At 43.6% G+C, this 16,820-nt stretch overlaps 1 protein-coding gene across 4 annotated transcripts; it reads right to left on the reverse strand.

The window, feature by feature from the left end:
* Window positions 1-2,761: 2,761 nt before the first annotated feature.
* Window positions 2,762-16,761, reverse strand: LOC116039579. Of its 4 annotated transcripts, none has more exons than XM_031284468.2 (8): window positions 12,009-14,207; window positions 11,816-11,910; window positions 11,002-11,333; window positions 9,847-9,911; window positions 9,530-9,687; window positions 7,809-8,327; window positions 4,377-5,875; window positions 2,762-3,654 (listed from the first exon to the last, which is right to left on the reverse strand). In XM_031284468.2, the coding sequence occupies exons 1-8, from the start codon at window positions 13,115-13,117 to the stop codon at window positions 2,977-2,979; spliced, it is 4,455 nt and encodes a 1,484-aa protein (XP_031140328.2). In that variant the 5' UTR covers window positions 13,118-14,207; the 3' UTR covers window positions 2,762-2,976. The 4 variants fall into 4 exon arrangements, with proteins under 4 accessions (XP_031140328.2, XP_035856551.1, XP_031140327.2 ...); XM_036000658.1 differs by having other exon boundaries at window positions 2,762-3,660; window positions 12,009-14,205; XM_031284467.2 differs by lacking the exons at window positions 11,816-11,910; window positions 12,009-14,207 and adding an exon at window positions 16,388-16,761 and having other exon boundaries at window positions 2,762-3,660.
* Between the last annotated feature and the right edge of the window lie 59 nt (window positions 16,762-16,820).

Consider the following 16,820-nt stretch of genomic DNA (forward strand, 5'->3'; position numbering starts at 1 on the left):
ATAATATTGTGCATGCTATCGCGACAACGATATTGAGTCGATATATCATGCACCCCTATCGGGGACAGGCCTAGTCAGTACTGTACGTCAACATGTAAAACTGAATCAAACAAGAGAAGCGCGACGCTGTAACTGACCTCAGAAGTATAACTGATGTTCTGATCCGTTACAGGTGGATGTTTCTCCAATTCTCCTCCGTCTGCTGATGTGTATCCATCCGCTCCACGTCTTCATCCACTGCAGGAAAAGTAGCTCGCCACAGAGAGGACGGTCTTTGGTGTTTTTTGCCCCCAACGGCTCCTTCCAGGCAGCGCGGCAATGGTTATGTTTAGGGTTAGCTGCCTGGAAGGCGCCGTTGGAGGCAAAAAACACCATCGAGCAGATCTGTTTTACTTTTCTGTTCAGATTTTTTAACTAGAATATAGAGATGACAATATTTTACATAATCTTTGTTTTTTATCTAAGTGCACTGACATCATTTTTAATGTTTTTAAAGCTTGTCATACAGATACATACATTTTTAAATGTTTTGTGTAATCCAAAATGTGTTAATAGTTTAATTTTTTTTTAAAAGTGTGTTATTAAATAACTTTTATGTTTAATGTTTTATTGACAGGGCAATATTTAGAGTGCTTTACTGACATTTCTGAGCTGTATATACTGTATACTTTATACACGTTCACGTCTTTGTATTAAAGGGGCACCATGCAGTTTCGGCCATTTCTTCGCTGTTTTCTCGCTTTTTGGTCGCAGGTTTCTCTATAGAGCTCCCCCTACAGCTTTAGAATAGATATTTGGCAGCTCCTATGTTTACTTGTGTCTGAGTCCTTGCTCGGTCAGTCTGCCGTTTCCTCTTTCTCTGTTCCTCCGACAATGCTTTCCTAACTTTCTGCTTCTTTTTTGCCGGCTCAGCCATGACGATAGTGTGAAGAACTGCATCACTACGTGGTTAGCCGGTTCCTGAATGGGCGTATGTGTGCAGGGCCGTGAAGCAATTCGTTACATTGCGAGACCTGATGTCACGCGATACTTCCTGATGCTGAGTTGCAAGGGTTGTTTTTCAGCTCACAGGCGCTAGGTGGAAGCAAGACGGCCACCATTCAACCCGAAAAATGTCATAACCATTTCAGTGAATCGGACGCTGTTCAGTTAAGGTAAATTAAGCAAAAACAACTGCATAGTGCCCCTTTAACCTCTGTACACAATGTGCAGTACAAATAATACTACTGAACTATGTGCTATGTTTACACAGTGTATTATTCATTTATTGACAGGTATATTTAGATTACAGTGAGACACCGAAAACCAAAGACAGGTATTCTGCACGTACATGAATACGTGAAGACTTCAAGGACATCACGGTCTACAACAATACAGTGTATCCAACTATGTAAGTGTTTTGTTTTTTTTATTTTTTTTTATTTTTCAGTTTCACTAAACATGAAACAAATGATCTTCAGGATGACGGCAGGCCTACAGTAACAAAGAGGTCTTTTTTTTATCTTCAAATGTTTTTGTTTTTCTTCTTCAAATCTCTTCAATGATCACATGAACCACAATTGAAGTTCTATTACTAATTTACTGACATAAAAAGTAAATCGATCATCGTAAATCGTCTTTGGAGTCTTCTTTCTTAATACACTGATTCATAAAACAAAGTGTTCAAGCAAAGGCACATGGTAGCAGATTTACACAATGCTACCATGGAGGACTTTCATCTTTGTTTTGACAACCTACACATTTGTAATCACAGTTATATTAGTTAGAACTAATTTAGAGCATTAAAGGTCCTATGACATGCTGCTTTTTGGATGCTTTTATATAGACCTTAGTGGTCCCCTAATACTGTATCGAAATTCAGCCTTGGTGCAGAATTACAGCCACTAGAGCCAGTCCCACAATGAGCTTTCCTTAGGATGTGCCATTTCTGTGTCTGTAGCTATTGAGGAGGAGGGGGGGGGGGCAAGGTGGAGGGTGGGGGTGTGGCCTTGACCAACTGCCATGTTTCGCTTGTTTGCAAGCCATGATGTCTCTCTCTCTCTCTCATGGGTGGGCCAAATTCTCTGGGCGGACAAAGCAGAGAAAGGGGAGATAACCTTTCCCCTTATGACGTCATAAAGGGAAGATTCCAGATCGGCCCATCTGAGCTTTCATTTTCTCAAAGGCAGAGCAGGATACCCAGGGCTCGGTTTACACCTATCACCATTTCTAGCCACTGGGGGACCGTAGGCAGGCTAGGGGAACTCATATTAATGTTAAAAAACCTCATGAAGTGACATTTTCATGCCATGGGACCTTTAAGGGTATGACTGCATCCAAGAGAAGTAAGGCACTAGATGCTACAAGGTACTTCGTACAAGTTAAAAGTAGATGAGAAGTATAACAGTCCAAACTAGACACAATACAAAACCGGGTTTCAGTGTCCAGGAAATAAAAAACAAAATATCACATCACTGTTACTTTTAGGACTGGGTATCGAATTCAATACTTTTTAGGCACTGACCGAATTTCCTCCTTAGTATTCCTCAAGTATTGAAAAATGCCTTGTCATTCAATACCAAATTTTAATACCTAATGGAGTAAATCTCATCAGCGTCAGTGAGCCAATCAGCACGCAGCATGCTTCTACCAAGATCTAATAATGCTGCTGATTGGCTGTTTAACGTTACAGGTCGTAGAGACACGCTGGGAAAACTCACGTAGTAGGAGCTGAAAAATAAATAAAAAGATTTGTGCCGTAATGTGTAATTTCTTTTTGGTGAAATGGATTTCATCAAATTGGTATCAAAAAAAGTAATCGTTCAGGAACCGGCATAGAAGTCACGGTATTGGTATCTGTATCGACATGTTTTGAACGATACCCAGCCCTAGTTACTTTTGTGGAAATTTGCATCTTGAAGTTACATTTTAAACCTTCGCTGTCCAAAGAGGGTGCGTGTAAAAATCCCAGCTTGTGAATGTATGTGGTTTGTGTGTTCACGGGACCTTTTCAATCCCACTGTTCCTGTCCTCGTTCCTAACTGCTGTTTGCCCGCTCTCAGCGTCGGGCATGTGGTTGTGGTGCAGAAACAAGATCGAGTCCAAACTTTCCGGTGGAATGTTGGCTCTCTTCCTGTACGCGGCTCCCGCTCCTTCCTGCACAAAATCCTGCGCGGCGCTCCCTGCCACTGCCGGGGCAGCCAGGTAGGCCCGCGCCGCCGCGGCCAACAGTGGGAACTGCACCGCCTTGGTCCTCCACCACTGCAGGGGCTCCACTCCCAGGGAAGCCCCCTTGTCGGCTCTGAAGACGGACATCTCCATGTCTATTGACTCCTCCACGGAGCTCTGCCTGCCCTTGGGAGCAGAGCTGAACAGGTCTCCCAGGAGGAACTCCATACCGGAGAGTCCGCCCTGAGAGCCTGGATCCACAAACTCGCAGTCATCGGCCTCCCCTGGATCGCTCTCGTCATCTTCATCGACATCTATGAGCTCTCTGAAGTTGATCGGGCGGGATTCTTTGAGGCGCTTGCTCCGCCGTAGGAAGTCGCTCTCTGACTCCGGTGAGCCGGGGGACGGGCTTCTCTTGATCTGGCTTTGTGTCTTACCTTGGCTCCTCCGCCTGTCCTCCTTCACAATCCTGACGGCCTCTTGCTTCAGCCAATCAAAGGTGGCTGTCTGCTCCTTAAAGACAATCACAGAAATAAAGATTTCATTTGTGAGTGTCCTTCACTTTACACATTATATTAACTGAGATTAACTGGGAGGGGGGTGGTAGTCAAAATACATTAAAGGATTTAGAACAACAAATAAATATAAGGCAGCCTCAAAAGTGAATGTAATTCCTGGCCAATGACGTTCAAGCACATTAGCACCAGATATGGGCATAAGCAGGGAAACAGAAGTCTCTCAGTGTGTATGAATCAATAATACATATTCCAAGACAAAATGGAAAGAAACTGACAGACATATAGTATAAAAAAAAAGGCAGCGAGCCTATTAGGACACTGGCTTTAGTGAAATGTTCGGTGTAAGACTTGCACGTGTGTGGCTATGCTTTACAGTGATACTACGTACTATTCAGAGGGCGGGATATCAAACCTCAAATGTTTTGGGGTAGGTACCAAGAACTGAAAGCTGGAATCAAATGCCTGTTTAGATTCATAGTCTCGCTTACTTATTCTTTGATCAGATTCTTTAATAAAAGAGTTTTGCTGATTTTAGTCTGTATTTTATTTAGGAAAAGTTCTTGTACAGCCGCTTGTGTTGAGACAACATTTAACAGCGGCCAGACAGGTAATTGTACTTTATGTTACTGCCTGTGGCATCATCTCTGTGTATACAGTATGTATTTATGCGTGTGTGTGTGTGTGTGCGTGCATTATAACTTTCCGACTCACCTTGTCCTCCATGAAGCCCAGCCCGTGGAACTGGGGGTCGAGGGAACACGCCACGCACAGAACCCTGTTGACGACGGGGTTTTCGTAACAGCTCGCTAAGTTCCGCCTCATCATCCTCTTCACCTCCTTCAGGGTGGATGACGAGTCGCCCGGCCGCGACATGAGGTGTCGCGAGAGCAGGCCGGTGAGAATGGGTTTGACGAGGGACAGGCGGGGGAACGCCTCCTTGGCGAGGGTTCGACACGCCACATCCAGGGGCTTGAGGACCAAACACAGCTCCTCCAGAACCTTCCACTCGGATCGCAAAGTTGCGCCGCCGGTTGAGGATGTGTTGGAGGTGGAGTTTGCGTGGCAGCTGCCGGACGAACTGGATTCTGAACCCGTGTCTTCTTTAGACGAGCCCTCGCCTTTAACCTCTTTTATCATATCGCAGAAAAGGCTTTTATGCTTGATGAGCACGCTCAGTAGAGGGTACAGCTTATTCCACGTTGGCCGGCTGTGGGCCCATGACTTCAGCTCGGCCTGTTCGTGTTTGGTCAGGGCGTGCAACAGACTCTGGGCTTGGTGCGGATACGAGCCTTTGGTGTGAGCAGGTGGCAGGAACAGGTTTGTGAGAATAGCCTGGAATTGACTGAGGGTCTTGGAGATGACAGAGTGTGACATCACTTCCTCGATGCACCCTTGCACAGCGCTGAAGAAACACGGCACGGATGGTAGTCCTTCGCTGGAATGGCTGACGTGCTCCAGGCCTTGTGCTTCCTCGGGGGACACGGGGTCCTCCCTTTCGAGAAATGTTGTCGAGTTCGGGTGAGGAGCGCTTCCTCCAGCCTCTCCGCCTCTCTTGCTCTTTATTTGCCCCGGCCTCATCTTGTTCCTTCCCTCCCCTCCCAGCAAGACCAGGTTAGGCTGGGAGATCCCCCACTCCTGGGCCATCCCTTTGACTTGAGCCTCCACAGCTCGAAGGCTGCAGTCTTTCCCCCCGCTCTTGGTCAGTCTTTGGGTGGCCAGAGCCAGGTTCTGAAAAGTAAAATGACAGTCTATGTAATGGGCCCAGAGGGTGAGGTAGCGCTCAGCGCTGCCCTGCCAGCTGTGGAACCAAACATCCACGCTTAAAGTGACAAAGTGAGGCACTTCCCTCCGGTAACCGAGAGGGCGCCCACGTCTCCTAGACTCGAACCCGATGGGAGCCGTGTAGTCGGAGACCTCCTCGTTCTCGCTGCTTCCCAGTTTCCTTCGCAGCAGCTGGGCCAGACTCGCCTTGCCTCTGTTGTGATGTTCTCTCAGGAGGCTCTCCAGCTGCCGAGGCGAAGGCAGCTCCTTGTAGGAGGGGAGGAGGGTGTGAATCAGCTGTTTGAAGCCGTCCCCTTCTACCAGAGCAGGGGGCTGGAGATCCACGATGAGGAAGTTGGCGATGGCATTGGTCACGTTGGGGGACAATACCAGCGGGGGTGTACTGACCACACCGCTGTTAAGCATCACTGACTGGGAGCGTTGTTGACCTTTTGTGAAAAAGAATAAAATCTTCAATCAGCAAATAAGCTGACACATTTTTTTTACAAAGCCTATTCAAGCTGGAGATCAATTTGGAACTACTCTAGATTCAACTCAATTAGTCTTTATTGTCCCCTTGGGGGACTTTTCTTGGACTCCGGCACCGACAACTTTAGCTGCACTTACAATAAAGATCAATAAACAGAAACAATAAGACAGAGCCACAGGCCACATGGACAGGACATGATATTATTGCACAACCCATGCGGCCTTAAGCCCGAGACACACCGAGCCGATAATCAGCCGTCGGACAGTCTGGCGAGGTCGGTGACTCGAGTCTGTTCGGTGTGTTCCGTGCCGTCGTTCGTCCGAGGGTCCGTCGGCCTTCATTTTGGCCGATTTGACATGTTGAATCGAAAGGCGGGCAGTCGGACTCAATGACCAATCTGATTGGTGAAGTGCTAACCCGCAAACGAGGAGCGGGATGAGCGTGACTTAAGTCTCTCAAAATCTGACGAAAATCTTTTAAACTGACCTTTGTCAATCTGAAATGAAGACAGATTCAGCAACTGCACGGCCTATTTCTCGCTTAAAATGTTTTCAGAAACACGTTTCGGTGAACTATTTTACTACAATATGAGATCGTGTTCTGAACGAGCCGCCGTGACAGTCTGGCTTTGAATTTCCGGAGAAGCCAGACCCACGTGACGCGTTCGTCCAATCAGCTGCCGGTTTTCATTTTTTGGCGCTAATCATTTACAAATTAGCGCCGCCTGCTGTTATGGAGACGTATTACGTCTCGTCACTTTGGTGTGTTCCGACACACTTTTTTGACCAACTCGGGGAGACTGATCAGTCCAACTGCCTTTTCTGCCGAGGGTCGGCCGTCGGGTTGGTGTGTCACGACCTTTAAGAAATATTGTTTAACATTTTTAACTAGGCACCAGTTTACAGGTTAAACCTGTACATTTGTTTGTTTGAAAAGACTCACATAACTATACCAAAATAACTTCAGGTTGGTTAAAAGGAAAATTTGTTACACTAAGACGCTTAGTTACACTCTCTACAGCAGGGATGGTCAGTCAGTCAGTTGGTCGGTCCAAACTGAAATATCCCAACAACTACTGAATGGATTGCTAGGACATTTTTTTTAAAAGACATTCATGGTCCCAAGAGGATGAGTCCTACTGGCTTTGGTGATTCCCAGACTTCTTCTCAGCAGGTCAACATTTTCAATTATCTGGTGAAATATCCCTGCATCTACAAGATGGATTGACCCTTAATTTTGTACAGACATTAATGGTTTCAATATGGTGCATCCCCAATGTCTTTGGTGATCCTCTGACTTGTCCTGTAGCACCATCAGCAGGCTGACATTTGGGGTTTTTAATGACATGTCATTACAACTAAAGAATAGATTGACGTGAAATTTGGTACACACATACACGCCCCTATAATAATAACTTTGGTGATCCTCTGACTTTCCATCTAGTCCTTTCATCAGGCGAAAAGGCTAGATAGTTTAAAAACAAATGACATTCCCGTCGGCTTCAGGTGTACTTTTTGTGTAGACAGTACACAGACAGACAGACAGTTTTGCTGTGCAATTAATTGTCTCAGAAATAATTGCGATTAACAATATAATTGTCTCTTTTAGTCAAATCTAAAAAATATTGATTACTTTTTTTAAACAAATTGGTTGTATCACTGTTCTGTGACCCAGATAATGTAGTAACACAGGTGCACAGCCTATGAAGTAAACAATGCCTCTTTATTATCATAAAAACATTTTTTCTAACTGTATCCCCCCTTGTCGTCTTTGTTTCTATGAACGTGTAAAGGGTCAAGTGCGGACAACTAACAATTCAATATAATATTAAAAATATATAGTCCAACCAATAACCACTTGTAATAATTGTTACAGGCCTACGTAATAGTTACCTATTGTCAGAAGGCTCCGGTCCTTGTTGCCGTCGCGTGTTCTGATGTGGTGCTTGTTGGTCAGATGGATTTGGAGATCTGCTGCCCCCCCCACACAGCCGATATGTTCCCCACACAGCTTACACACCACAGCGCTCCGGTCCAGAGGCCGGCCGGTAGGGTCCGGCTCGAACCCAAAAAAGTACCACGGGCTGTTCTCTGTGACGTTTGGGTTACTCAGCAGTTTCTCAGTCCCGGGCATAAAGTCGTACTTCTCCAATGAATGAGAGCCCGGGGACGGTAAGGAGATCAGGGAGGAGGAGGAGGGAAACGCAGAGACCGGCATCATGCCAGAATCACTAGCGGCGTCTGGGTTGGACACGGTCGTCACGTCACTGATGACAAGCATGGGGCTCTGTGATTGGCTGTTGTCTGACCAAAGAGAGGAGCTGCTGGGCTCTGGGAGGGTGACCAATTGGATGTCTTGCAGAAGGCGCAGGACTGTCTCTTTGTCTCCGACTTCACATTTCACATTGTCACCTGTACCCCCCCCCATCCCACATCAAAATTAATAATATAATGCAGAGGATGTGACATCCATTTTAGCGAGCTACATTTTCAGTTTTAAGACTTTCAAAAAACATTCTATTTAAGTCTAGGGCTGCACAATATAGCCATTTTTTCTCGTCATTGCAATATCAACTGGCGCAATAAACATATCGCGAAAGGCAGCGACATATCGCGAAAGACATTTAGAGATTTTTGTGTTGTTGGTTGAAAGAAAATATCAGTTGAAAACTGCACTTTAAAATGTAACTCATTCTCTTTTTAGTGATGCCTTTTATATTTAATTCAATTTGTTCTACAAAAAAATGTTGGAAATGATGCCCTTTCGTTTGTTTTGAATTCAACAAACAATTTGTTGTATCTTAGCAGAATACTGAAAGCAGCAGAAATACAGAACTGTGCACACTTTAATATCTGTTTATTTATCGCAAGTTATATCGTTATCGCGTTAATCAACAACGTTATCGCATAGAGACCGAGCGCACAAAAGTGGATACAGACTTTTATTTTTTATTGTTTTATATGGTTTTTAGTAGAACACAAAAGAACAGAACAAAACAAAGAGGTCACTATGGGTATAACGTACAATTATGCTGTTCATAAACTGTTAATGTCAAATCAGGGGTTACTCTCCCATTAATCTCAGAGGAGTGAGAGGAGAGAGAGAGACCAAATGGCAGTTTTAGCCTAACTATACGTCTGTAAGTTAAGTTAACACGTAACGTGGGACATAACGTTAGCTTAGTGTCAGGATCTCACAGTCTTCCCATTCTCTTTGCTGATTCCTCACATCTGTATCCACTTTTGTCTTCATAAAAGCTCAGTTTTTTGGGTCGGCAGCTTATAAAAACATAATTTATGGGTTCTTTACATTGTTGGTAGTGAATATCACCTCACAGCAGCTTTTAGGCATTATTCTGCTGTTTGCTAGCAGACGAAATTGACGAGTAGGAACCTTCCCGCAATACAAGTCAATGGACAGCGGAGAGTTCTTTTCCCCTCCGGTGGGGGCGGGACTTAAACGTGCTCTGTCTCTGCATCGCATATTTTCCTCCTATTGTGCAGCCCTATTTAGTATTTAGTCAGTTGAAAATGAATGTGGAAGTGAACAAACTAATATAGATCTGCAAGTCTGCTTCTACCACGTCATTCTATGCTTCAGTGTGTGAACTCACCCATCCCCAGGCCCAGCAGGGTGGCATAATCCTTGCCGATCCAGACCCTGAGCTCTGTTCCTTCTGTGATGGGCTGGGAAACCCTGTAGTAGATGTGGCGGTAGAACTGGAAAATGACCAGGTTGTGTTCCTCCTCACTGCTGGTATATGTTACATACCTGAAACATAGAGCAAACATGTACAGTTTGTTAGTAGGAGACAATCTCAGTCAGACGAACGCTCTGATTGACTGCATTATATATAAAAAAATTAAAAAAAGAAGGGAGAAAGGACATTATACTTTGAGAGAGAAACTTGAATCAGTAAGAACTGCCCACCTCATCCAGTTAGATTTGCTTTCATCGGAAGCATCGACGTAGACAAAACCAGCATCATCCCTGATCTGGAGATGGGAGCAATGTGTATGTCAACTCTCAATTTTTATGACCAATTCTATATGGATTTCCTGCTGGTTACCAAAACAAGTCACAAATTACATTAGTGATTAAAGGCCGTTTTATGGTTCTGCGCAGGCTCCACGCAGAGCTTTCACCGTAGCCTACGTAAGTGGCCTGATGTTTATACTGGTGCGCTGGCGTGTTCGTCGAGCCGGCATATGTGTGTGTGTGTGTGTGTGTGTGTGTGTGTGTGTGTGTGTGGGGAGTGTGTTAGAGCGAGGGAGAAGTGAGAGAGTGACGGCGAGTAGATTCGAAGTGAGTACCGACTCTAGAGGCATAGTGAGACAAACAAAGTGTCTCCTCTGTTCTTTCTGACCACGGTGGGAAATCTGTAGCAGGAAAAGTCAACCCTCTCCTTGATTTCATGTTGTTTATGGAGAAGGAGAACCAGGGAATGAGTCGGGGGAAATGTAACGCTACCAAGCCACGGCCGAGCGACGTGTAGTTACATTTTTCGAGAGGTGCACGTCAGGCTACGGCGTAGGGTCCGGCGTAGACGCAGAGGGGTCTGCGGGGGTACGCCGTCGATTCGACGCACAACCATAAAATGGCCTTAAAAGTAGGGCTGCAACTAACGATTATTTTCATTGATGATTAATCTGTCGATCATTGTCTTGATTAATCGATTAGTTAGGTCTATTAAATGTCAGGAAATGGTGAAAAATGTCAACCAGTGTTTTTTCCAAAGCCCAAGATCACGCTTTTTAAAGGTCTTGTTCTGTCCACAACTCCAAGATATTCAGTTTACTGTCATAGAGTGAAGAAACAAGAACATATTCAGATTTAAGAAGCTGAAATCAGAAAACTTTTACTTTTTTCCCCACAAAAAAAACTGACTCAAACCGATTCAAAATATATGGCGATTCATTTAATAGTTGACAACTAATCGATTAATCTTTGCAGCTCTAATTATAAGTGGATTTTAAATGCGATTGTAGCACAAAAAGCATCTTTTTTTTTTTTTTTTTTTTTTTTTTTTTGACATAACTTGATTTTAAACTACCTCTTTACGTCTAATCAGACCTGTCTACTTACAGCCCAGGCGTATTTGAGGTTGCACGGCATTTGTCCTCTGCACACTTCTCCTAGAAATGGCCCAAACATGACGCCCTTCTGAAGGTGACACTTGGCGTACACTTTCATCTCTCCCATCTGGTCTTCATCAGAAGATCCAGGACCAGACATCCCAGAGCCGACATCCCCGCACAGGCACAGGCAGGAGGGCAGGGACAGCACTGCCCGGGAGGGCCCGCCGTGGAGCCATGGCTCTCCAGGCGGCAGCACGGCGTCTGGGACGTAGTTCTGGTTGGACGCATTCTGGAGAAATGGAAAATCCTCGAGGAATTCTTCATGGTTTAAATCCAAACCTACATAGGGAGGGGAAAAAATAGAGAAATGATAAGTCAAACATGGAATTTAGGTGAGATACCGTTAGAGGAGGACTTTATTTTTTAGGTAAAAAAAAAAAAAAAATAGAGATGACAGAACTTAAAGGAAATAGAGAAAAGTCCTTTGGAGGATGTTATAGCATTAGAATGTGATTTTTAAAATACTAGACAGATTGCATTAAAGTAATCATTTTACAATGTTAGTTATGTATAGCAAAGACAGAAGCTTTGAGTTTGTTTTGATTCATTTTATTTTGTTTCCCCAACCAAGAAAAACATATGTTCCTATATAGTCTTGTAACCAGCATCACGTTCAATCATTCGGACTTTCAGTAGACATTTATCTCAACACTTCACTCTGATATTACTAAGATAATGAATCAACTGCAGCACTGGTGCAGTCAGAGTGTGTGTGCTTGAGTGAATTTCTGTCAGTGGTGCCCACTTGTCTGGTGGCAGACCTGCTGGGCCAGCTGAATCGCTCTTTGGCAATATCTTACGCAGCTTACAGCCCCCGAGGGATGGCGTCTGGGGACTTTGGAGGGAGCTTTCAGTCCTGTTGTAAAAAAATATACTTAAGTTATTTCAGTAGGTGTAATGGGATAAATAAAAAATTAAAAAAAAATAGCAACAGGTGAATATACTTCATCCTACCTGTGCACACTGACAGGAATGGTTTCTCTTGCCTCCAGTCTTGGGTCACACAGTAGGTGAAAGGGTGTGCTTCGGATGCAGTGATTGGTATAGATGATCGATGTGCCGGCTTCTTTACACATGCGAGCCAGCATTGAGCCCAGATAATTGACTCCGAGGGGGGTGTGGCTGTACCACATTTCATCGGTAAGATCCTTCTTGGGCTGCACGTAAAGGGCGGTTGCGTTGCACGGGAGCTTGCTCAGGTACTTCAAAAGCGAAGTGATGGGACAGAATGCGCTGCCTGGCTTCTCAAACATAGAGCCTCGGTCCTTCTCGATGTGAATCTTAGTTTCGTCACCAAAGGATAAAGCACAGCATCTCCGTCCTCTCTCGTCTTTTCTGATCACAAATGAATCTGGCCTTAGATTCCTGTTGGCCTGCTTCCCCCTGCGGCCGAAATGTACCTGAACATCAAACCAGACTTTGTTCAGAAGTCCCCTCGGAGTGCTGGTGTCCATCGCACGCGAGTGTCTGAGGATGCGGATATCGCTAGAAGACAGCGCCTGATGGTGAGATCTTAAGTTTCGACCGCACTTCCGAATTCTCTTGAGCACTCCCAGGAACACCTTGTTGGCTGAGGTGAACTCAGCATCTCTCATTAAGCACACGGGGCGGCTGAAAGGAGGCTCTTTGAGGTAACGGTTTAGTCCGGCTCTCAGCGCAATGTAACTGGCAATCCCATACAGCTCTCCTTTGCTGTTTCGTACCGATCCGTAAAAGTGTCTCAGCACCCCGTTCAGCTCAGTCTTCTCCACTGTGGTCAGGTCCACCTGGAGCCCCTGGGCCTCCAACCAGCCAGTGAAGCAATTCACAGCCCAGGCTGTCTGCTTCATGGTGAGCTTACTTATTTCGTTCCTGCTGTCTTCAAGTTCATTCAGTTCCAAGTCTGAAACCATTGCATGTCTAGAAATGCCAGTAGTATTTACCTCATACTCTTCCTCTTCTTGTGACTCATCCTCTTCTTTCAGGATGAGCTCCTCTTTAGTTTTCATATCAGGCTCAAACACGTGGAGTTTATCACGGGAATCCTTCAGGTCTGCGTTCATAATGTTAGCTGTGAGCTCCATCAGCTGTCAAGGTAGTTGCTGTGTGTCCAATGTTAAAACGAGACGAGCAATAGGTAGGATTCGGCCATGTAAACAAAGCGGAGTGATACCGCTCACGTAGTCAGGTTTCTGTGCTATACGGCGGTTATACCACGGTCATTTATCAGACTGTATTGAAGAGACGAAAAGGGATTTTAAAACGCTAAAGATGGCGGCTATGACTGGCCAATCATTGCACCCACCGCAGAACGGTTATTTGTAACGACGTATCATGACAGCGGGACAACAGCAACATATCCCTTACCAAATGATATTTTAAATAATAAAAGATTCCCAAAATGTTACCCTCAGCTCTTTACAATCATGGACGTACAATGGGTTACTTGGATGACTGTTTAGGTGATACCATGGCAACAACAAAGGTATGAGACAGCCGTAAAACCGCCTTCTAGCACTGGGCTCGTATTCCCTCTGCGCATGCGTATAATCATATTTGGGCAGTGTAAAGTTGTTTGTGTGTAATAGCACTGTTAACAAGGCGAAAATTAACACTAGGGTCCCGAAACGAGACGTGGAAACCACGTTACGTATGAAAGAACCTGACATTAGATAACCCCGTTCAAAGAAACAGATACTGTTTGACTTAGAAAACTTGCTGGTAGGCGTTGTTACCGATTATCTTGATTTTACACTCTTTGAATGTGTCTGATGGCCTACAATCTCAATGCATTGTCGGAATTAAATGTTGCATTCTTAGAAACACAGTACATACACTCACACCAGTCTGTCTGCACATTCTGCTAAAAGTACAACAACAAATACCATACTAGGAGGTCTGTTCTCCCACGTGTGCATATATACCTTTATATACAGTCAATGGCATACTAGAACAGCACCAGGGTTAGGGACTATTTTTTTCACCTTTAACTGTTCCCTTTTAAATGCAACTTTATAAAACCCATAATGTGCCCCACTGCAATTGTATTTTGTCAGTCTTAAAGGGAAGGGTGTATGTAACGTTAGTAGTGGCAAAGGCGGCCGATGCACCAAGGCTAAAATTTGATGCACTCTTTGGATACACAATTCTCGCATTGAAAGAGCTGAATTTCGTGGTAAATCACCTTGAGCCTCAAACAATGCTCCAGAGGTCGGGGCAGAAGTAGTCTCGAAAAAATCCGCACGATGTCGACGTCTCAAGTGACTTCTTAAATTCGTGGTATTTCCACCTTTTGCGAGTACTATTTTTCGGCACAAACGACAAACGGCCTCGCCAGAGTTCAAAGGTTGCCCCTTTTCATCTGCTTTCAAGCCGAAATACATCCACACGATGGACTTGCTTCTTGGTTTACTGATAAGATCCATGTTCCTGTGGCCCTTCTTCTGCTTCTTCTGCAGGCTGTTCGCTCCGCTGGCTGGCGGTAGCACGGCCGCAAGAGTTAGGCTGGATAGAGAGGACACCCCTTTCGAAATCACGTTCTTTTTGATGCGCTATTTTAAACGTAGCGTTAATGTGTATTTATGGCGGTGAGAACTTTGTGTGAAAAAAACAAACAACAAAAAACAAGATTCAACAATTCAAATCACCATGGCTATCACATAAGTGTGAACATATTTAAATAAAATTGTGCTTATACAATAGAAAGGTACTCGATCTTCGTATTCTATTTTGGCATGCGTCAATACTAACCCTGTAACAAAAAGTCCAAACGCTTTCAGTGGCTTTTGTAACAAATAAAACGCATAGGATGACAGCCGTTGAATTGGTGCTGCCTCTTCTACCTGCTCTATTTCTATGCTTTCTACGTCTCCATTTGTGGACCAACGTCATCATACTGCGACGGGTCAGGGTTGCCAGGTCCTGTTGTTAATAAACCTGCACAAACTTCCAAACTCAAGACTCTCTTTTTGGTCATCAGATTAATTGCACACTTGTTTTGGATTATGGACCACTAAATAAGAAACTGTAACAATAAGGACCTCCAGGTGGCTGCTGCATTGTTTTTTTTTCTAATCTTGAGGCACTGTCTTGCATTGGGGGTGGGGCCCTTTGTCAAGATCTAATTTAAGTATCTGTATTAATGTTGGTTGATATCGTCCTAGCATGCGGCAAAATTAAAAATACATTTATGAATGAAATTAAAATACCACAAACTAACTGAGAAACAGCCAATGTGGGGCACATGTAGCTATATTTTAAAACAATGGTACTGTTTTCTCATCTGTACATATGTATATATATATATATATATATATATATATATATATATATATATATATATATATATATATATTTTTTTTTTTTTTTTGTCTGTTTATAATAAGGGTGTTTATAGTGTACATATTACTATTATTCTATTTTTTTTTCTATTTCTTATAATACTTTTTTGTATATATTTCCTATGTCTAATGTGCATTTGTCTTATTCTGATGAGTGTGACTTTTTTTGAGCTGCTGTAACAAGGGAATTTCCCCAGTGTGGGATTAATAAAGTCTATCTTATCTTGTTTCTTATCTGTGCTTTTTGGCCAAAAATATAATGAACTGCCATGTTTGCGAGAGAAGAGCCATGCTCAGGAACCTCCTAGCAGGTTCATCTGTGTAGGTCTTTCAATTGAACTGCCCCTCAGTTAGAATGATCTATCAAAACAGACAACCAGAGGTCATACATGGGTTTTAAAGGGCAGCTCATTTTAATTTCCGAATAAGGTGCGATAGAGGTGTTAGACTTTCGATATTACTTATATATTCCATTGTTATACTATCCAGTCATTCACATTTTTTTAAAATTCTTCTGTAAAAAGATAGGCTACGTGGTATCAAGTGTGGTATAACCGCCATATTCTTTGGCCATGTAGCCTACCACACTAAGGGCATATCATCACATTTATAGAATTTAATTAAAATGTAATAAATAACTTATTTTACCAGTCAATTGGACAAAAACCTAAAACACACTAATACACTGATAAAAAAGAGCCGGATGGCAGAAGGGTAAGAGCTTGAGTTTCCTCACCATGGTGAGTTAAGAATGTAATACCTGTTATGAATATCAAATTCAATTGTATTGTCATTGACACAATGTGCAGGCACATATGTAACGAAATGTATATTAGGTTTGATGTTTTCTATGCAAAACAAAGATGCTGAATATTTGTGTAATAATATTTTGATTATGGGTGCATTTTATATACACACACACATATATATATATATATATATATAGTTTTAAGTTGCTCCAAGTTTTGTGGCATCTGAAAAATCTTCAAGGTGTTTAAAAAATGTTTTCCTCACCTGCAAAACGCCACCTCATCCCGGGGGATGGAAGAGTTGCCCTTTTCCCAGGAAGATCAGTCCATAGATGTATTTGTTTATGATGCCTGCGAATATGTCCTGCCATATTTGTCGTGTTGCCAGAGGGGGCGTATGGTACCCGCGTGTAGCATAGCCTACAAACTGTATGTTTTTTGTCAACGACGCGTTCGTTGTTAACATAAATCACAGGGAAGGCAAAATGTTGCCACACCGCTGACCTCAGGGAAGCAGGAGGATTTTCCAGCTCTATTATTGTTTTTCCGCCATCTCTAACCCCAGCAGTGGCCATGGTGTCTATAAGCTGCAGGCTACAATATTTCACTCTGAAATGTAGCCTACTGGAGTAGAAGTATAAAGTAAAGTAACCTCTAAATTGTACTCAAGTGTAGCACTTGAGTAAATATTACTTTCC

Source organism: Sander lucioperca, chromosome 4, assembly GCF_008315115.2.
Source record: "Sander lucioperca isolate FBNREF2018 chromosome 4, SLUC_FBN_1.2, whole genome shotgun sequence".
Classification (NCBI taxonomy): domain Eukaryota; kingdom Metazoa; phylum Chordata; class Actinopteri; order Perciformes; family Percidae; genus Sander; species Sander lucioperca.